The following is a 21,996-nucleotide window of genomic DNA, read 5'->3' on the forward strand; positions in this document are numbered from 1 at the left end:
GGCTGGGCCCGTGAGCCGTGGCCGCTGAGCCTGCGCGTCCGGAGCCTGTGCTCCGCAACGGGAGGGGCCACAACAGTGAGAGGCCCGCGTACCGCAAAAAAAAAAACAGAACAAAACAAAAAGCAAAAAAACAACACTTCAGCCGGCCTCAGGAGCACACTTACACAGCCAAGTCAAATTTTAACAGAAACTTGGTAAAACTTTACGTTCCCTCATACCGATAAAAATGAGGGCTCCGGTGGAGAGGTGCCCTGAGCTGTGAGCCCTGGGGAGGCGGGCGGCCCCGAGGCCGCTCCTTCTCAGCTCCGGCTGTGGCCGCACGCGGCCCCCGGGCTCACTCACCCCCGGCCTCCTCGCCGCTGTCCTCGTCCTCCTCGTCCTCCCCGCCGCCCTCGGCGCCCGGGGCCGCATCGCTGTCCTCCTCTGAGTCCGTCTCCTCCAGCCACTCCTGCGATTCTTTAAGCAAAAGCGAAAACCACAGAGTGTCAACACGGCCAGGGCACCGGGGAAACCGCCGGCGAGCCGCGGCCGCCCCGCCCCCAGCACGTCTGGAGCTCACGGCAAACATCGCATCCCCGCACGCCAAGGCAGAGACGGGCAGTGAGAAGCTGCGCTCCAAGACAGCGGTCGTCTCGCACAGCCGCTCAGGGCGTCTGCCCAGACATGGGGATTTTAAGGGATTTCAACCTCAGACCCAAGGACTGAGCAGGGACCGAGTCCGGTGCAGCCCGTGGTGCAACACGGCAGCTGAGACGAGTGGCCGCTTGTCTGCTCCCGGGCACACACGCGCACCGCGGGGAAAACACGCGTCCAGTCCGCTTTGCCGGGTCAGGCCCGAGGCTCACGAGTGGTGTCGGGCTGTGCCCGCTCCCCGCCCCCGGGCCCCCTGCAGGGATGGCCGTGCAGACACGCCCCTGGGCGACAGGGCCCTCCCCGCTGGACTGAGGGCACGGGGGCAGGAGGGGCAGAGCCGTGCGGCACTCTCTGCGGGCGCAGGGCAGACGAGGGGGGGCCCCGAGGCAACTCCAGAGGTGCTACCCCCTCACCTGGATCCATCTCCACCAGGACCCTCCACTCTTCCATCTTGTGAAGGTCGAGGCAGTACAAGTCACCGAGGGTGACCTGGCGGTCGCCAGCCTCAAACATGCCCCCATAGAGGTAGAGGCGCCCGTGCTTCATGGCCAGCATGGCGCTGCAGCGGGGGCTGGGCTCCACCGCAGGGATCCCCGCCTCGTCGGGGCCGTCGTCGTCGTCGTCGTCGGACACGGGCCGTCCTGCCGGGCCCAGGGCAGCGAGGCCCTGCTGGATGGTGAACACGGTCCCGTCCTCTGCCACCAGCTCTCTGACCACCAGCAGGGGCTCCTGGGCCCCGGTCCCCTTCATTTCCTGCTTGCTGGCACCCCTGGGCTCCCCTTTTCTGCCCCGCCTGCGCCTCTTCTTCTCCACCTTAGGCCCCTGTTGATAAAGAGCAAGGCAGCGCGACTCAGGAAGGGGGGCGCTGAGCACCTGACAGCCAGAGGACCCCCACCCACTCGCGGGGTCTCACCCCGGGGAGCACGCCGCCCGCGCCTGGTGTGACCTCTCCGGGGAGCGGGCGGCAGACACCAGCGCTCACACGCTGCCCGACTCGCCTCAGAGGCGCCAAGGCACTTCGGCCGGAGCCAGCCTTTGCCACAGAGGGGACCACCCGCCTCCTCTGGCCGTACGGCCCTGCTTCTGAGGCCCCTGACCTGATGAAGCCCCAGGGATGTCAGTCCCGGGAGAGCAGCCACTGTGCCGCGTCTCTCAGGCTGCTGCCAGCAGCAGGGGCAGAGGTGACCTGGTCCCTGCTTACGGTGACAGTAAAGATGGTGGCAGCCCCACAGAGCCTCACAAACAGAGGGACCGGGGAGGCCCTGGGCATCACTGACGGAGGTGACAGCCTGGCAGGCCTGCGCTGGCTGCAGGTCCGGGGCCCACGCTACCTTCAGCTGCCCCACGAGCCAGCGGTTCCTGACGGGGTCGTAGAAGTGCAGGTCGTTGAGGAAGTGGCCCTCCAGGCTCTCCTCCTCCTCCTCATCACACACACCCCCAAACAGCAGCGTCTGATGGTTCGGGGCCACAGCCACCGAGAAGCCGGACCTTGGGGTGGGCTTGGCTCCGGAAGGGTTGACCCGCGTCCAGGCCCATCTGCCTGATGAGGAGAGGAAACGGGGATGGGGGCCTGCAGAATGCCGTGGCCGTCGTTCTGTGCCTGCGGGTCCGGCACACCCTGGAGGCCAGGCCTCCTCCTCAAGCGTCAGTCTGCACGGAGGTAGGGAACCCGTCCACACAGCCTCCCAATGCTTGCCCAGGGGCGCCGTGCAGCCGAGATGTGAAGGCAGGGGGGAGGCGGAGGCGGGCGCACCGGCTCGGGGCATCCCGTACGCTGTGCCCTCGCGCGGGGCCCTCTGGCCGCAGCGACGCCCCCGGAACCTCCCGTGGGCCTCTCCCTCTGGTCCCTCCCCCTGGGCGGGCGCCGTGTTTATGCAGCAACCCTCAAGACGCGGCCTGGCACAAACCATGGGGAAGTCTTCCCAACAAGTCCAGAAAAAGGAACTGGGATGTTTTTTCTTTAACGAACATTTAAAAAGAGAGAGAAGCAGCCAAGAGCAAGCCCTCCCTGGAGGCGCAGCCTTAGCGGCACGCATTCGCGGGCGGGGCCCCAAGGCCACTCACAACCACCAGCATCTTAACGTCTGAGGAAGAGAGGAGAAGAAGCATCAGCGTGCCCTGCACGTGGCTGGGGGAGGTCGCCTTCCCGCCTGTGCCGGATGCGTCTCAGGACGCACCGTGTACTGTTCACGGGGGGCCAAGGACCTGACGGGCGGACACGCGGCTGAGCGCGAGGCCTAGAACACAGTCCACTTTCAACTTCAAGCGCGCCGACAGGTAACAGGGGCTCTACACCTTGGCTCCCACGTCCCCGTCAGTCACCGCAGTTCGGCGTGGTGGGACCTGAGAAACGCCGTGTACGTGACGTTTCTGCAGCCTGCGCTTGAAGAACGTCACAGCGGGCAAGAGGAAACGGTCCTGCCCAGCAGGCCCCTTGTCTGACGGAGACGGGTCTCACAGGGGCCGAGGGGCAGCCAGGCCCCTCCCACGACGTGCACCACGCAAACTAACCGCCTCCCGACTTCTGAGCTTTAAAATGAGCGCTGGGCAGCCACCGCGGGGTCCGTCAACAGAGGAACGAATACAGAAGATGTGAGGTAGGCGTGTGTGTGTACACACTCACACACACACAATGGAGTATCACTCAGTCGTGAAAAAGAATGAAACGATGCCATTTGCAGCAACACGGAGGGACCTAGAGACTATCACACTCAGTGAAGTCGGACAGAGAAAGACAAACACCATATGAGAGCACTTATCTGTGGAATCTAACAAGACGATGCAAATGAACTTATTCACAAGAGAAACAGACTCACAGACAAAGAAAACAAACTTATGTTTTTACCAAAGGGGAGAAGCAGGGAGGGATAAATTAGGAGTGTGGGATTAACAGGTACACACTACTATATAGAAAATAGTTAACAAAGACCTTCTCGATAGCACAGGGAAATCTACTCAATATCTTATAATAACCTATAAGGGAAAAGAATCTGTAAAAGAGCACAGACACGTACGTACGGCTGAATCACTCCGCTGCACACCTGAAACTAACACCACACTGTACATTAACTATACCTCAGATTAAAAAAAAGAAAACAGGGGGCATTCCGACCCCGCAAGATGCCTTCCAAAAGCCTACGTCCTAACAGTGAGCAAGAACAACTGAGAGATGACACAGATGCCGGGGCCCCGCCCCCCAAAAGGGAGCTGTGGATGGACTGACATCACCTGTGTCTAACTCAGTGCGTCCTCCGCGCCCCAGAGGAGACACAGGGGCTGTTCGTGGAGTGCCCCAGCTGCCCCGCGACCCTCCGCCCGCTCTCCACGGCGACACACAGACCTCCCGCGTGCTCTGTCACCTGCACGGCGCATGTACCTTCTCTTCCCTCCTCAGCCTTCAGCAGGAACATGTCAGAGTGCTGGGTTCCTCTGTCCACGTCTTTCTTGACTCTCTGCAAAAGGAAGACGGAGCCGTGACAAATGCCACGTGCTGTGCCAAGCCACGCGAGGCCCCCCAAGCTCATGGTCCCATTTTCCACGGAGGTGACACGCTAGCCTTCAGACCAGCCTCAAATTCTGAAACGCAACAGGTTCCATCCAGACCGCATCTGAACGGACAGAATAAATGACCACAGGCTGGGGACAGCCCAGAGCTCTCCTCTCAGGGCTTCCTGTGGCTCCGAGCAGGGCCCTGCTCTGGATGGGTGGGGTCACCGCAGGGACCCTCCTGTCATTACACAGCCACCCTCCGTCTCCAAACCCCGTGCCCTCCATTCCCATCGCCTTCCCAATAATGGGATTCAAGCTTCGGGGCGAGGATCAAACGGACGCTCGGCGCGGAAGCCGGCACAGCCAGGTGAAGAGCCTTCCTGAGCTGCAGACAGCACAGCCCACTTCCACCACGGTCTGCGGCTTCGAGCTAGGCGTACGACCCTGGGCAGGCAGCGCACTCTACTCTCCGAGCAGCAGCCAGGCCTCACGCCGCACCCTCCACCGCAGCGTAGGAGGGTCTAGAGCGCGGCCTGGAGAAACAGCTCTCCTCGGTGGCGTGAGGAGAGTGGCAAGCGATTTTAACTTCTCTGTCTTTGTCCTTCAAATTCCCTATTTTTAATAAACTTCTAACCTCAGCATAGTTACACATTTACAGCAAAATGGAGAAGACGGTACACCGAGAGTTCCCACGTATGCCGCACCGTTTCCCCTTATTGTTAACATCTGCCACAATTAATGAACCAACACTGACAAACGACTATTAACCGAAGCCCACAGTTTATTCACGTTTCCTTAGTTTTCCCGAATGTCCTTTTCCTGTCCCAGGACCCACGTTATGTGGAGTCCTCATGAATCCTTAGGCCTCTTGAGCCGTGAGGGCTGCTCAGACTTGCCTTGTTTGGGGGACACTGAGGGCCAGTCAGGTGTTTTCCAGGGTCCCCTCCACTGACACTGTTCTCACAACCGGACGGGGCTGTGGGTTTCGGGTGGTGGATCCCAGACGGCAAGCGTCCTTCCCGTCGCGTCCCATCCAGGGTGCGCGCGGTCACCGAGAGCCGTCCGTGCCGACGGGGACCTTGCCCGCCTGGCTGAGGTGTGTCTCTCAGGCGTCCCCACTGTCGGGTCACTGCCCCGCCCCAACCTTCCAGCCCGTCCTCCTTGGAAGACCCTCTTAAGGAGGGGGTCGCGCTCCACCTCCGGGAGGGCGGAGGGTCCGCCTTTGTGTGGGCTGCTGCACAGAGCGTTGTGTCCTTGCCCCGTGCGTTTGATCGACTCAGTCGCTGGTTTGCAATCGCGGGGGCTCGCGGCTGTCCGGGCCCCTGTGCGCTGCAGTCCAACACGGCTTCACTTACTCTCGTGCTCAGAGCGCCGGCCCAGTCCCCCGGGAACCCTTTCAGTCGGCTCCCGAGCCGCTGACGCGTCCCACCGGCGCGGGCTTCCTCCACGCGCGTCCTCGGGCTCTGGCGCTACAAGCGGCTCCGGGAGCACCTTGCACCCTTCTTGCCCCGGTTCCAGAACCGGCTACTTCCCCGAGAAGCCCGGTTACCTCGTGGAGATGGTCCCAGAATCCAAGATCTGGGCACAAAGTATCCTGACAGCTGCTGGGTGGTGGTGTTTTGTTCTGTCAGCCGACAGAGCCAGGGAATACGTGTGCATAATTCATTTTGTTTTAACTAACGAGTATGTATTGTGCTTGCTGTTAAGGGGGGAAACCTATTTTCCTTTTGGAAAACAAACAATCCAACTGTCCGTGGGCCAGACATGTGACCTGACCGTCCGAGAACCAAGGAGGGTCAATGTCAGGCACGCACAGGAAGCAGCTGTCTCTAGGAGAGGAGAGCCAGGTGCATGCCTCTCCTGCTCTCCTCTGGAAACAGGCGCCCAATTCAAGCGATGCAATCTCTGCACGTCACAGACAGTTACTGAGACTGCATATTCCTCTTCTCCAGCAGGTAAGCCGGGTAAGTGGCTGCCACTCCCGTGCCCACCCTTCCAGGCCCAAAGCCCAGCACTCTCAGGAACTAAATCCACACGAAGGGCTTCCCTGGTGGTGCAGTGGTTAAGAGTTAGCCTGCCAACGCAGGGGAGCCGGGTTCGAGCCCTGGTCCGGGAAAATCCCACCGTGGAGCAACTAAGCGCGTGCGCCACAACTACTGAGCCCACGTGCCACGACTACTGAAGCCCATGCGCCACAACTGCTGAAGTCCGGGCACCTAGAGCCCGTGCTCCACAATGAGAAGCCACCGCAACGAGAAGCCCGTGCACCGCAACGAAGAGTAGCCCCCGCTCGGCGCAACTAGAGAAAGCCTGCGCGCAGCAACGAAGACCCAACGCAGCCAAAAATAAATAAATACAATAAATAAATTTTAAAAAATAAAAATAAATCCACACCAGGCCTTGCCCGCTGGCGGCACACTGCAGGAATTCAGCGCCATCTGCTTGTGTTACACACTTGATCACAGCCGGGCTCCGGCCCTTCCCTCTCAGGCCCTTGTCCTCCTGCACCTGCTGGCACCCGCGGCACTGCTCCGCCGACAGCAACCGTCCTTCCGTAGAACCAGCGAGATGAGGGGAACTTTCGTGCTGTCACATTTAAATACCCCCCCGAGGCCTGTACGCCAGAGCCCTCCCTGAGGACGCCGCTCTGCCCGCCTGGGGCCACGGCTTCCACAGTGGCCGGCGTGGCACAGCCCGGGGCTGGGGAGGCAAGGAGGCCGCAGCCGCGGGCTCCCCGCAAAGCATGCAACTCCCACTCCTCCTCCCCTTCCTGACAGGGGTGAGGAGGGGCTCGTGCGCTAGTCCCTCCCCCGGTGGCCTGCGCCGTCCTTCCGGTAACGCGCGTCACACTGGCCGGACACTCGCTCTCCTCGCTGGACTAGAGGAGGACACGGAATGTGCGGGAACCTCTGGAGCTGTCAAACTTCCCCCAGGGCGTGCAGGGCTCTGAACGGGGGCTCGGCTCCTCCCCAGGGGGAGTGGGCGTTAACGCCACAGAGCAGTGACTTGGGCTCGTGCCCTTGACAGAGCATTCCTTCCACTGCTCGCAAATTTCTTTCTCATCCACAGTATTAATGGAACCCAAAGACATCTGAGAGAGATGTGCACCAAGCGTCACAACGCTGCGCTGCTCCTGTGAACGGCGTTCCCACCCAGAAGCAGCCCAGCATCACACCCACGCCTTTCACCGACTCTGGCAAACCCCCCGTGAGTGCAAACAGAGCACCTTCTCACTGCCATCAAATGCCAAAGGCCTGGCAGGAGTGGCCCCGGAATTAAAGGGACTCGGATCATCCCCCAGCCGTCCGTGTGGCTGCAGAAAAGCGGCATTTGGGACTCAGGCGCTGCTCTGATTGCAGTGGCATCAGCTTACCAAGGGCCTGCTGTCCACCATCCTGTTTTGCTCTGAAGAGCATGTACTGTGACACAGCATCAGTTCTGGGCACCGTGCACAGCTTCTGGCGGCAGCCGCCTGTTTCGTGAGGCCCTCCCAACTGTCACGCGTCTAGCCACGCCGCAGGCAGGTCACAACCACCGACGCCGAGGCAGTTTCCCTTCCCAGAACAAGGCTGGCCGCTGGCCGAGTGGGGCTGCGGCAGGTGGAAGAGGCGGCCGGGGCACGTGGCTGCCGCGGCCATCATTTACGTGGCGTGTTTCGGGGGCATGTGGGTGAGAACGCGGCGTGGCTGTAAAGAACCTTGGTGTGCTCACACAGGAGCAGACCGACACCACCCATGTCCATTTCTCATCCAACAGAAAGGACTGTTCACAGCACTCTAATGAACTATGATCTGAGGTTTTCATCGCTGGTGAAACTGAAAAGGCAGCAGACGGAAGCCGCTCTGCACGCCACACGCGCTCCTGACCTGTTTCGAGTAGCCCCCGTAGAGGACGAGGCTGCCCTGGGCAGTGACGGTCAGCTGGCAGCCTGACCTGGGTGTGGGCCCCGTCCCGGACGGGGACAGCCTGCTCCACGTGAAGGTGTCCAGGTTGAAGGCATACAGGTCATTGTAATAGATGTAATCTCTGTTACAAAACAGGAACACAAACAAAACAGCGGTGGCATGAAAAAGTGAACGTGATTCAAAATAAAGGTACATTTGCTACCATAGGTACTCAGTTATTGGTTCAATTAAAGTTTAAATTCATAGGAAAGGACAGCAAGCATATGTGAGTTTGCATTTAAAGCTAGAAATAACGCTGGCCCAGAGAAGCACTGTAACATGCCTGGATCCGAAAGCCTTTTCATTCTGAAAGTTACATCATACATCCTTTTTTTTTTTGTGCTAGGTGGGCCTCTCATTGTTGTGGCCTCTCCCGTTGCGGAGCACAGGCTCCGGACGCGCAGGCTCAGCGGCCATGGCTCACGGGCCCAGCCGCTCCGCGGCATGTGGGATCTTCCCGGGCCGGGACACGAACTCGTGTCCCCTGCATCGGCAGGCGGATTCTCAACCGCTGCGCCACCAGGGAAGCCCACATCATACATCCTTACACAGTTTATACAGTCACAGTCTCGCAAACAATTACATTCGTTTTCTATATGTGTAGCTTTAAGCGGGACAATGAACTGTGTACCAATACCCCGCATACGCAGTAGGGAGATATGACAGCTTGGCAAGGACTGTGGAGACCCCGGGCTGGGCAGAGACGGGGCAAAGCGTTCCTGAAACGGAGAGAGGAGGACTCCCGGAGCCCACAAGGCCGAGCAAAAGCCAAGAGCACAGGGCTGGGGCATTCCAAGAGGCACAGCGGCCCTGCCCTGCTCAGTGTTCCTGGGACTTCAGCGGCAAAGGACTCAGAACAGAGATGGGGCCTTGAGGAGGGAGCAGGTGTGTGAGGAAAGCAGCGGTTCTGCCAGAGACACAGAGGCAACCGTGTCCTGACGGGAATTTCACAGGTGGCCACGGGCAAAGCACAGGGGCCTCGGGTCAGAATCACTCGGAAGAACGAGAGATGCTCCCCAGCCGCTCCACACGGAGAGCCGGGCCCGACGTTCGCAGGAAGAAAGCACGGACGCGTGGAAGGAGCGAGCAGCCCCGCCGGTCGCACACGACGCCTGACGCTCCTGCTGCGCTCAGACCACCCAAGTCTGGGTGAAAAAGCCTTTCAGAGGATTCTCAACAGGCTGAAGTTTGAGAGCCCATCTTAGATAGGATTGGCCACAGTGCTTGCAGGCCTTGGTGCAAAATAAAACTGTGGGAACCTCGGCTCAGTAATTATGAAGAATCCCACGACAAGGACAACAGAGCATTAAACCAAGCCCAGGGCCCTCCTCTGCAGCTGCCCAAGCCGCTGACCCTGGATTTCAGGGATGGGCGGCGTTTTCCACGTGTACTCAGAGTGGTTCTTCACATAACGAGCCCACTCCTTACTGCTCCAGGAAACATGATCCTATTGGTACTGACCTTGTACTCTCATGGAAGCCACCAAAAAGGATTAACTGTCTCTTCCAGGCCACCATCCGATGTCCACTCCGTCCTGAAGGACCGCCTGGTGATCTAAAATTGAACAAAAAACAGGGGAGCTTGGCAGATGGCGGAAGAGTAGGACGTGGAGCTCACCTCCTCCCACAAACCCACCAAAATACGTCTACAAGTGGAATGACTCGCACGGAACATCTACGGAACGTGCTGGCAGAGGGCCTCAGACTTCCTAAAGCCCACGAAAACCTCCACATAACTGGGGAGAACAAAAGGAAAAAGAAACAAAAGTGAAAGGAGTTGGGACAGGACCTACACCCCAGGGAGGGAGCTATGAAGGAGGAAAGGTTCCCGCACCCTGGGAAGTCCGCTCATCGTCAGGGAGATCAGCCTGGCCAGACGGGGAGCTTTGAAGCCTCCAAGGACAGCGTAACAGCCAGTTTGCGGAAGGCCACATGGAGAGCGCCCTGCCCAGACAGTCGGTACAGCTGCCCTGCACTCTCCAGCCTGAGACACTCATCCACAGGCACGGGGGGCGGCTGGGTGCTGAAGCTTGGGCTTCGGAGGTCAGACCCAGGGAGAGGACCAAGGCTGGCACACAGAGACCGCCTGAAGAGGCCAGACTGTGGCAACTGAATGTGTGCTCGGAAGAAGCCTGGGCCTGTCAGAGAGGCCAGGCGCCATTGCTGGGGGGCACGTAAGGAGAGGAGCGGGACCACCATAAGAGCTTCCTTCCTTGTGCACGAGCTCTCAGTCAACAGGACACCACCTACACGAGCTCTGGGCTGGGCGTGAGCCACCACCACCATGATGGGCTCTAGAGGCGGGCACGGGCCATCGCCACTGCTAAGACACACACAAGCAGACCCGAAGCACTGCCCCCCACTGTCCCGGGAGTGCACGGGCCGCCACCACGAAGCCCACGAGCAGGCCCCAAGCGCTGCCCCTGCTGTCCCAGGAGGGCACGGGCTGCCACTGCCACCACAAGACCCACGAAGAGGTGCCAAGTGCTGCCTGCACTGTCTCGGGAGGGCGTGGGCGACCACCACCAAGAGACCCGCCGGGAGGCGCCAATCACTGTCTCTGCCCTCTTGGGAGCATGCGGGCTGCCACTGCCACTACGAGAGCTGGGAGCAGGGGCCGGTCGCCGCCCCCGCTGTCCACAAGGCTCAGGGGCCGCCGCCACTGCGGGGAGACCAACAAGCGGGCGCTGATCACTGCTCCCGCCATACCAGGAACGCGCACGGGCCACCGCACCTGCACACCCCACATCAAGGGGATAATGTCCAGCATACACTGAGGAAAGAGGCAGCAAGCATCCAGACTAAAAGCAACCCCTCAATGCCAGACAAGATGGCAGAGTAGAGGATTGAGCTCACCTCCTCTCAAGAAAACACCAAAACCACAACTAACTGCTAAACAACTATCAACAAAAAAGACTGGAGGGCTTCCCTTGTGGTGCAGTGGTTAAGAATCCGCCTGCCAATGCAGGGGACACGGGTTCAAGCCCTGGTCCGGGAAGATCCCACACGCTGCAGAGCAACTAAGCCCATGAGCCGCAACCAGTGAGCCTGTGTTCTAGAGCCTGCGAGCCACAACTACTGAGCCCACATGCCACAACTACTGAAGCCCATAAGCCACGACTACTAAAGCCCATGAGCCACGACTACTGAAGCCCGCACGCCTAGAGCCTGTGCTCTGCTACACAAGAAGCCACCACAATGATAAGCCCGTGCACTGCAACAAAGAGTGGCCCCCACTCACCACAACTGGAGAAAGCCTGCGCACAGCAACAAAGACCCAACTCAGTCATAAGTAAATAAACAAACAAATAATTTTTTTAAGAGACCGGAACCTACGAGAAAAGATATTTTACACCCAAAGACAAGAAGCCACAACGAGATGGTAGAAGGGGCACTCTCACAATATAATCAAACTCCATACCCGCCAGGTGGGTGACCAACAAACTGGAAAATAACTATATGGTAGAGGTCCTCCCACAGGAGTGAGAATTCTGAACCCCCCGTTGGGCTCCCCATCCTGAGGGTCTGGCCTCAGGAGGAAGAGCCCCGAGAGCTCTTGGCTTTCAAGGCCAGCAGGGCTTGAGTGCAGGAGCTCCATAGGACTGGGGGAAACAAGAGGTTACACTCCTGGAGGGCACACCCAAGATGTCGTGTGCAATGGGACCCAGCACAAAACAGTGACTCCACAGGAGCCTGGGATAGACCTACCTGCGGGTCTTGGAGGGTCTCCTGGGGAGACAGGGGTCAGCTGTGGCTCACTGTGGGGGCAAGGACACTGGTGGCAGAGGCCCCAGGGAATATGATCAACGTGAGCTCTCCTGGAGGTCCCCATTTTGGCACCAAGACCTGGCCCCACCCAACAGCCAGCAGGCTCTAGTGCTGGGATGCCTCAGGCCAAACAACCAGCGGGGGTGGGGGACACACACACACACACACACACACACAGCCCCACCCATCAGCAGACAGGCTGCCTAAAGTTGTACTGAGCTCACAGTCACCTCTAAACACACCCCCTGACATGGGCCTGTCCACCAGAGGGACAAGATCCAGCTCCACCCACCAGTGGGCTGGCTCCAGTCCCTCTCACCAGGAAGCCTCCACAAGGCCAGGACCAACCTCACCTACCAGGGGCAGACACCAAAAACAAGAGGAACTACAATTCTGCAGCCTGCAGAAAGGAGACCACAAGCACAGAAAGTTAGACAAAATGAGATGACAAAGAAATATGTGCCAGATGAAGGAACAAGATAAAAACCCAAAAGAACAACTAAGTGAAGTGGAGATAGGCAATCTACCTGAAAAAGAATTCAAAGTAATTATAGTAAAGATGACCCAAGATCTCAGAAAAAGAATCGAGGCACAGACCGAGAAGATACAAGAAATGTTTAGTAAAGAGCTAGAAGATTTAAAGAACAAACAGATGAACAACACAATAACTGAAATGAAAAGTACATTGAAAAGAATCGACAGCAGAATAAATGAGGCAGAAGAATAAATAAATGAGCTGGACAACAGAGTGGTGGAAATTACTGCCACAGACCAGAAAAAAGAAAAAAGAATGAAGGGGCTTCCCTGGTGGCGCAGTGGTTGAGAGTCCGCCTGACAATGCAGGGGACGCGGGTTCGTGCCCCGGTCCGGGAAGATCCCACATGCCGCAGAGCAGCTGGGCCCGTGAGCCATGGCCGCTGAGCCTGCGCGTCCGGAGCCTGTGCTCCGCAACGGGAGAGGCCACAGCAGTGAGAGAGGCCCGCATACCACCAAAAAAAAAAAAAAAAAAGACGGCCTCAGAGACCTTTGGGACAACATGGAACACATCAACATTCACAATATAGGAATCCTAGAAGGAGAAGAGAGAGAGGAAGGGCCCAAGAAAATAGTTGAAGAGATTATAGCCGAAAACTTCCCTAACATGGGAAAGGAAACACTCACTCAAGCCCAGTAAGTGCAGAGTCCCATACAGGATAAAGCCAAGGAGGAACACACCAAGACACATACTAATGAAACTGACAAAAATTAAAGACGAAGAGAAAATATTAAAAGCAACAAGGGAAAAGCAACAAGTATCATACAAGGGAATCCCCATAAGGTTTTTTCAGCAGAAACTCTGCAGGCCAGAAGTGAGTGACATGATACACTTAAAGTAAAGAAAGGGAAAAAGCTACAACCAAGAACACTCTACCCAGCAAGGCTCTCGTTCAAGAATACTCTACCCAGCAAGGCTCTTGTTCAGATTCGAAAGAGAAATCAGAAGTTTTACAGACAAGCAAAAGCTAAGATAATTCAGTACCACCAAACCAGCTTTACAACAAATGCCAAAGGAACTTCTCTAGGCAGAAAAGAAGAGGCCACAACTAGAAACAAGAAAATTATGAATGGGAAAGCTCACCAGTAAAGGCGAACACACAGAAAAGGTAGGAAATCACCCACACACAAATATGATATCAAAACCAGCAATCGTGGGAAGAGGAAAGTACAGATGCAGGATATAGGAAATGTGTTTGAAATTAAGAGATCAGCAACTTAAAACAATCTTGTAAATATTCAATATACAGACTGCTTTACCAAAAGCTCATGGGAACTGCAAACCAAAAATCTACAATAGATACAACAGACATACACACAAAAAAAGCAATCCAAACACAAGACTAAAGATAGTCATCAAATCAGAAGAGAACAAAATAAGGGAAGAAAACAGACCTACAAAAACAAATCCAAAACAAGTAACAAAATGGCAATAAGAACATACATATCAAGAATTACCTTATATGGAAATGGTTTAAATGCTCCAAACAAAAGACAAAGACTGCCTGAATGGATACAAAAACAAGACCCATATATATGCTGTCTACAAGAGACCCACTTCAGATCTAGGGACACATACAGTTTGAAAGTGAGGGGATGGAAAAAGGTGTTCCATGCAAATAGAAATCAAAAGAAATCTGGAGAAGCAATACTCATATCAGACAAAATAGACTTTAAAATAAAGACTGTTACAAGAAACAAAGAAAGACACTACCTAAAGATCAAGGGGTAAATCCAAGAGGAAAATATAACAATTGTAAATATATATATATATATATATATATATACACCAAACATAGGAGCACCTCAACATGTAAGGCAAATGCAAACAGCCATCAAAGTACAAACTGACAGTAACACAGTAACAGTAGGTGGCTTTAACACCCCACTTACATCAATGGACAGATCATCCAGACAGAAAATCAATAAGGAAACACAGGCCATAAGTAACACATCAGACCATCCAAAATCAGCAGAATACACATTCTTCTCAAGGGCACATAGAACATTCTCCAGGATGGGTCACATGCTGGGCCACAAAGCAAGCCTTGGAGAATTTAAGAAAATTGAAAACATATCAAGCATCTTTCCCCACCACAACACTATGAGATTAGAAGTCAGTAACAAAAAGAACTTAAAAAACACCACAAACACATGGAGGCTAAACAACATGTTATTAAACAACAAATGGATCACTGAATAAATCAAAGAGTAAATAAATAAATAACTAGAGATAAAAGACAATGAAAACACGGGAATCCAAAACCTATGGGATGTGGCAAAAGCAGTTCTAAGAAGGAAGTTTACAGCAATACAATCTTATCTCAGGAAACAAGAAAACTCTCAAACAACCTAACTTACACCTAAAACAACTAGAGAAAGAAGAATGAAACCCAAAGTTAGTAGAAAAAAGAAAATCATAAAGATCTGAGCAGAAGTAAATAAAATAGAGACAAAGAAAACAACAGCAAAGGTCAATGAAACTAATAGCTGGCTCTTTGAAAAGATAAAATTGATAAACCTTTAGCCAGACTCATCAAGGAAAAAATGGAAAGGGGTCAAATCAATAAAATTAGAAATTAAAAAGGAGAAGTTACAACTGACACCACAGAAATATAAAGGATCATAAGAGACTACTACAAGCAACTATATGCCAATGAAATAGAAAACCTAGAAGAAATGGACAAATTCATAGAAAGGTACAACCTTCCAAGATGGAATCAGGAAGAAATAGAAAATAGGAACAGACAAATCACAAGCACTGAAATTGAAACTGTGACTAAAAAACTTCTGACAAACAAAAGTCCAGGACCAGATGGCTTCACAGACGAATTCTATCAAACATTTAGAGAAGAGTTAACACCTATCCTTCTGAAACTCTTCCCCAAAACTGCAGAGGAATAAACATTCCCAAACTCACTCTGAGTCCACCATCACGCTGATACCAAAGCCAGACAAAAATACCACAAAAAAAGAATTACATGCCAATATAACTGATGAACACAGACACAAAAATTCTCAACAGAATACTAGCAAACCAAATGCAACAATACCTTAAAAGGATCATACTCCCCGATCGAGTGGCATTTATCCCAGGGGTGCAAGAATTCTTCAATATGTGCAAATCAACCAGTACGATACACATAAACAAAGTGAAAAATAAAAACCATATGATCATCTCAATAGATGCAGAAAAAGCTTTTGACAAAATTCAACAGCCATTAATGATAAAAACTCTCCAGAAAGCGGGCAAAGAGGGAACCTACCTCAACATAATGAAGGCCATAGGCCATAGGCGACCAACCCACAGCTAACATCATTCTCAATGGTGAAAAGCTGAAAGCATTTCCTCTAAGATCAGGAACAAGGCAAAGATGTCCACTCTCACCACTTTTATTCAACATAGTTTTGGAAGTCCTAGCAATGGCAATCAGAGAAGAAAAAGAAATAAAAGGAATTCAAATTGGAAAAGAAGAAGTAAAACTGCCACTGTTTGCAGATGACGTGATAATATACATAGAAAATCCTAAAGATGCTACCAGAAAACTACTGGAGCTCATCAATGAATTCAGAAAAGTTCCAGGACACAAAATTAATGCACAGAAATCTCTGGCATTCCTATACACTAATAATGAAAGATCAGAAAGAGAAATTAAGAAAACAATCCCAGGGCTTCCCTGGTGGCGCAGTGGTTGAGAGTCCACCTGCCGATGCAGGGGACACGGGTTCGTGCCCCGGTCCGGGAGGATCCCACATGCCGCGGAGCGGCTGGGCCCGTGAGCCGTGGCCGCTGAGCCTGCGCGTCCGGAGCCTGTGCTCCGCAACGGGAGAGGCCACAACAGTGAGAGGCCCACGTAGCACAAAAAAAATAAATAAATAAAATAAATAAATAAATAAAATAAAATAAATAATAATAATACAAATGAACTTATCTACAAAGCAGAAACAGACTCACAGACTTCAAAAAAAAGTGATGGTTACCAAAGGGGAAACGTGGAGGGGGGAGGGATAAATTAGGTGTTTGCAATTAACATACACACACTACTATATGTAAAACAGATAATCAACAAGGACCTACTGTATAGCACAGTAAACTCTACTCAGTACTCTGTAATAAGCTATATAGGAAAAGAGTCTGAAAAAGAAAGGATATATGTATATATATAACTGAATCACTTAGCTGGACACCTGAAACTAACACAACATTGTAAATCAACTATACTCCACTATAAAAGAAAAAAAATAAAAATAAAAAAGAACCACTTTTTACACCAATTTATTCTGAAAGCACTTACTGAGTACCATCAAATTTGACCACAAGCTACCAAAACCATCCTGAGTATAACTATTATGAACTCTAGAATAAAACAGGAGAAAATCTCTATGACCTTGGAGTAGATATAGATAGAAGCTAACAAACTGGACTCCATTAAATAAAAATCTTCAGCTCTTCAAAATAAACCATTAAAAGATAAAAACGGCAAGTGATGGACTGGGAGAAGTATTTGCAAATATACATCTGCAAGTGACCTGTATCCAGAATATATAAAGAAACCTTACTACCTTATCAGTAAGATAAACAACCCAATAAAAACACAGGCCAAAGGTATGAACAGAAAGTTCACAGAAGATATGAAAACAAAATTCACAAAAGATAGAAAAATTATATATAGACATACCAACGACTGACAAAAATATGAAACGTGGTCAAGGTCATGAGAAGTCGGCTGTTTAATACCAGAAGTGAGCTCCTCCGTGCACCCCCCGGGGGGCCTGAGACAAAAGGTGGCACCCAGAGCTGTGAGGCCAGGAAGCACTGGAGCCCGCTCCCCCTCCCCCTCCCTGCTGTGAAAACGGGACAACAGCTTCTCACAACGGCCACACACACAGACTCAGCACACAGCCTGGCAGTGTGACGCCAGACATGTACTCAAGAGAAGCGGGACCACAGGTGCACACAGACCCCTCCACGTGTCAGAGAAGTTTTACTCATGACCGTCCAAAGCTGGAAGCGGCGGAACGCGCTCCGAGTAAACAGATACACACGGTGCAGTGTGTTCCTCAGACAGAACACGCGCCGGCCGTGCAAAGGAGCCATCTACTGACACACACCATGGCGTGGACCATCTCCAGCACATCATGGACACGGGAAGCAGGGAGGCGGAGGGGCACGGACTGGGTGACTCCGCTTGTGCGAGACTGTAACAGGGCAAAATGCATCTCTGGTGGCCGCGGCTGCCTGGGGCCTGAGGTTAGGCGGGAACTGACTGCAAAGGGGGCGGAAAGGAACTCTGCAGGGTGGTGGAATGTTCTGTCTCGGCTATGGGGGTGGCTACACAGGTATATACAGTTGCTGACATTCATCTAATTGTACACATAAAAGGTATACATTTTATAGAATGTAACTGTATCTCAGTAAAACAGATATAAAAATACACATCAATAAAAAACCAGGAACAGGGACTTCCCAGCTCCTGGTTCAGCATATAAGCAGCCTGGAAGTTGCTACTCTGTCCTATAAAAAGCTAAACAGACTGAAAAATCCACAGTTCTTGACCTGTAAGAGAGGCGAGGACACAGGGAACACTGCTTCCCACAGACTGGAGAGACGGGCAGTGACACAGAGCTGTGCTCGGGGCGGGGGGGGGACACACACCAGCAGAAACCCTGGAAGGAACCAGTGCTGGGGTAGAAACTAGGGCAGGAAACCCTAGTTCAGCTGGAGGTTCAGTGCAGACAACTCTGAGAGTGGAACACTCCAGGCGGACCTCATCACTAGGGTACCCACAATATTCTACGATTTGTTTTTACCTCCAGGGGCTCGACCAAAGTCCCACAGTAAATATCAGAGAAAAACCCCCTCATGCTTCTGGCAGGGGGAGAGGAAAAGGAACCACTCTGAGAGACATCAGAGCCCTGTTCTTAACAAGGCCGGCCCTCGAGGGAAACTAGTTAACCACAGCCTAAGCTGCTGGGTATTAGCAGAGCCAAAATGACCTGGAGGAAGAGAAATTCCCAATTCCAGCCCACTCCAGGCACCCTGTTCCACCTAAGGGGATGGAAAAAACTGAGAAACACTGGAGAAGTTCATGGTCCAGAGGCACAGGCTTCACTAGGAGACCTAAACCCAGTCAAAGGGCTAACGAACGCTTCCGCTCCCCCCTCATCACCAGAGACCTACTTACAGCAGTTCCTTTAACTGATACATCACGTCCCGCAATCCAGAGAAAATGACAAGGCACACTAAAAGCAAAAAACACTATTTGAAGAGACAAGCGTCAGAACCAGACATGGCAGGAATGCTGGAATTCTTAGACCAGAAATTTGAAACAACTATGTTTAATACGCTAAGGGATCAAAGGGACAACGCAGACAGCACGCAAGGACAGACGGGCAACGTAAGCAGAGACGGAAGTCCTAAGGAAGAACCAAAAAGAAAGCCTAGACATGAAAACCACAGTGCTGGAGATGAAGAATGCCTTTGATGGGCCTGTAGTTAGACCGGACGCAGCTGAGGAAAGAATCAGCGAGCTAGCGGGTATCTCCATAGAATCCTTGAAAGCCAAAAAGCAAGGAGAGAAAGACTGGGGGAAGAAACAGAACAGAATGCCCAAGGACTGTGGGACAACTGCACAAGGTGTGATGTACATGTAACGGCTACCAGAAGGAGAGGAGAGCAAGGAACAGAAGAAATATTTGAAAGAACACTTACTGAGAATTTCCCCAAATTAAATTCAGACACCAAACTACAGACCCAGGAAGCTCAGAGGACGCCAAGCAGGAAAAAGGCCAAAAACGACACCTTGGTGTATCACTTTTAAATCATAGAAAATCAAAGATAAAGAAAGTATCCTGAAAGAAACCAAGGGGAAAAACACCTCACCTCACCTACAGAGGGACACGGACAGCAATTACGCCCAACTACTCCCCAGAATCCAGGCCGGCGGGGAGAGACCGTAAATACTTCAAGTGCTGAGAGAAAAAACCCCGTCACCTAGACTTCTGTGCTCTATGAAAGTATCGGTCAACAGTGATGGAGAAATAAAGCCTTTATGAGACAAATAAAAATTGAGAGAATTTGTTGCCAGTAGACCTGCCTTACAAGAAATGTTTAAGGAAGCTCTTTAGAGAAAAGGAAAAAAACAATATAGGTCAGAAACTTAACTGATCAAACAGGTAACACTTTGTTTAAAATAATAATGGCAACAGCGTACTCAGTTACGTTTGCTTCCATGCCTGTGTGCCTGTGTGTGTATACATGTATATGCCTCTAAGGAATATATATTTATGTGTGTATATATACTCACATATGTGTACATATAAGTGGAATGAATGATACAAGGGACTGGAAAAAGAAATGAGGATTATCTTGTTCTTACAAGGTACTCACACCACCTGTGAAGTGGTATAGTGTTATCTGGAAGTGGACTTGGATTAGTTATAAATGTATACTGCAAACTATAGGGCAACCACTTAAAAAAGTAAAAAAAAAGAAGTATAACTGATATGCTAAGAAAGGAGAGAAAATGGAATTATAAAATGCTCTATTAAAACCACAAAAGGCAAAAAATTTTAAAAAAAAAAGGGTGGAGGATAAAAACAGGAACAAATAACAAGGGCAACAAACGGGAATCTATAACCAACACGGCAGATACTATACCAGGAATCACTTTGAATGTCAACGGTTTAAATGCACCAATTAAAACTCCGAGACTATCAGAGTGGATCAAAACACAAGACCCAATCACATGTTACCTACAGGAAACCCACTTTAACTATAAAGACATATATGGATTAAAAGTAAATGGAATTGGGACTTCTCTGGTGGCGCAGTGGTTAAGAGTCCACCTGACAATGCAGGGGACATGGGTTCACGCCCTGGTCTGGGAAGATCCCACGTGCTGCGGAGCAGCTAAGCCCGTGCACCACAGCTACTGAGCCTGCGCTCTACAGCCCATGAGCCACAGCTACTTAGCAACCCCTACTTGCCCCAACTAGAGGAAGCCTGCACACAGCAACGAAGACCCAATGCAGCCAAAAATAAATTAATTAAAATAAATTTTTTTTAAAAAAGAAAATGGATGAAGAAAGATATACCATGCTAATAATGATCAAAGGAAAGTAACAACAGCTATATTAATTTCAGATGGGGCAGACTTCAAAGCAAGGAAAGTTGTCAGGCATAAAAGGGGCATTACATAACGATAAAGGAGTCAATTCGCTAAGAATACATAACGATTTTTAACAGGTACGCACCTAAGAAGAGTGTCAAACTACATGAGGCAAAAACTAACAGAATTGCAAGGAAAAACAGATGAATCCATTATCACTGCTAGAGAATTCAATGTCCCCCTATCAAAAATGGACGGATAAGATACAGCAAGCAGAAATCAGTAAGGATATGGTTGAACTCAACAACCATCAATCAAGTGGGTAAAATTGACACCTACAGGCTACTTCGTCCAACAACAGCAGAACACACATTTTTCTCAAGCTCACAAAGAACATTCACCAAGTCAGACCCCATTCTGGGCCATAAAACTCATTGTAACAACATTAAAAGTATAGAAATCATATAATGTCTACTCTTAGACCACGACAGAATTCAACTAGAAATCAGTAACAAAAAAAAATAGCTGGAAAATCCCCAAAAACGTAGAAATTAAACAGCACACAGGCCATAGAAGAATTATCAAGGGAAATTTTTAAATATTTTAAGTCACATGGAAATGAAAAGACAACTTACCAAAATTTGTGGGATGCAGTGAAAGCAGTGCTTAAAGGGAAACTTACAGGGTTGAACGAACATATGAGAAGATCTAAAATCAATAATCTAAGTTTCCACCTTAGGAAACTAGAGAAAGAAGAGGAAATTAAACCCAAAGTAAGAAGAAGAAGAAAAAAAAAAGAATTATAGCAGAAATTAATGAAATTGAAAATAGGAAATGAATAGAGAAAAAATGAACAAAACAAAAAGCTGGTTCTTTGAAAAGATTGATAAAATCAATAAATCCCTAGCCAACTTAAGAAAAAAAGAGACAGGATACAAAGTACTAATATCAGAAATGAGGGCTTCCCTGGTGGCGCAGTGGTTAAGAATCCGCCTGCCCATGCAGGGGACATGGGTTCGAGCCCTGATCCAGGAAGATTCCACATGCCGCGGAGCAACTAAGTCCATGCACTACAACTACTGAGCCCGCATGCCACAACTACTGAAGCCCGCATGCCTAGAGCCCATGCTTCACAAAAAGAGAAGCCACCACAATGAGAAGCCCACACACGGCCACTTGCCGCAACTAGAGATAGCCTGCGTGCAACAATGAAGACCCAACGCAGCCAAAAAATAAATAAATTTAATAAATTTTTAAAAAAACCAAAGACCCAACGCAGCCATAAATAAATACATTTATTTAAAAAGGAAATGAAAGAGGGGACATCACTACAGATCACATGGAAATTAAAATGAAAATAAAGGAATACTGTGAACAATTCTATGCCCACAAATTTGATAGCCTGTATGAAGTGGACCTCCTTCAAACAACTGTGTGTCAAAACCCACACAAGAAATAAACAATCTGAACAGACCTGTATCTATTAAGTAAAAGTAATCAATAATTAATAACCTTCCA

At 51.2% G+C, this 21,996-nt stretch overlaps 1 protein-coding gene across 4 annotated transcripts in view; it reads right to left on the minus strand.

Annotated features, from left to right (window-relative positions):
• Positions 1-21,996, minus strand: part of KLHDC4 (kelch domain containing 4) — a 46,702-nt gene that overhangs the window by 814 nt on the left and 23,892 nt on the right. For 2 of the 4 annotated variants that reach the window (XM_067018412.1, XM_067018411.1), the window contains exons 6-11: positions 9,528-9,620; positions 7,989-8,148; positions 4,010-4,085; positions 1,965-2,173; positions 1,047-1,455; positions 343-456 (exon numbers count right to left, since the gene is read on the minus strand). In XM_067018412.1, the coding sequence (XP_066874513.1) occupies positions 343-456; positions 1,047-1,455; positions 1,965-2,173; positions 4,010-4,085; positions 7,989-8,148; positions 9,528-9,620 (1,061 nt within the window). Of the gene's footprint in view, positions 1-118; positions 457-1,046; positions 1,456-1,964; positions 2,174-4,009; positions 4,086-7,988; positions 8,149-9,527; positions 9,621-11,773; positions 11,956-21,996 lie in introns of those variants that run through there. The other 2 variants (XM_067018413.1, XM_059045928.2) reach the window with 2 other exon arrangements.

The sequence above is a fragment of the Kogia breviceps genome, chromosome 18 (assembly GCF_026419965.1).
Source record: "Kogia breviceps isolate mKogBre1 chromosome 18, mKogBre1 haplotype 1, whole genome shotgun sequence".
NCBI lineage: Eukaryota > Metazoa > Chordata > Mammalia > Artiodactyla > Physeteridae > Kogia > Kogia breviceps.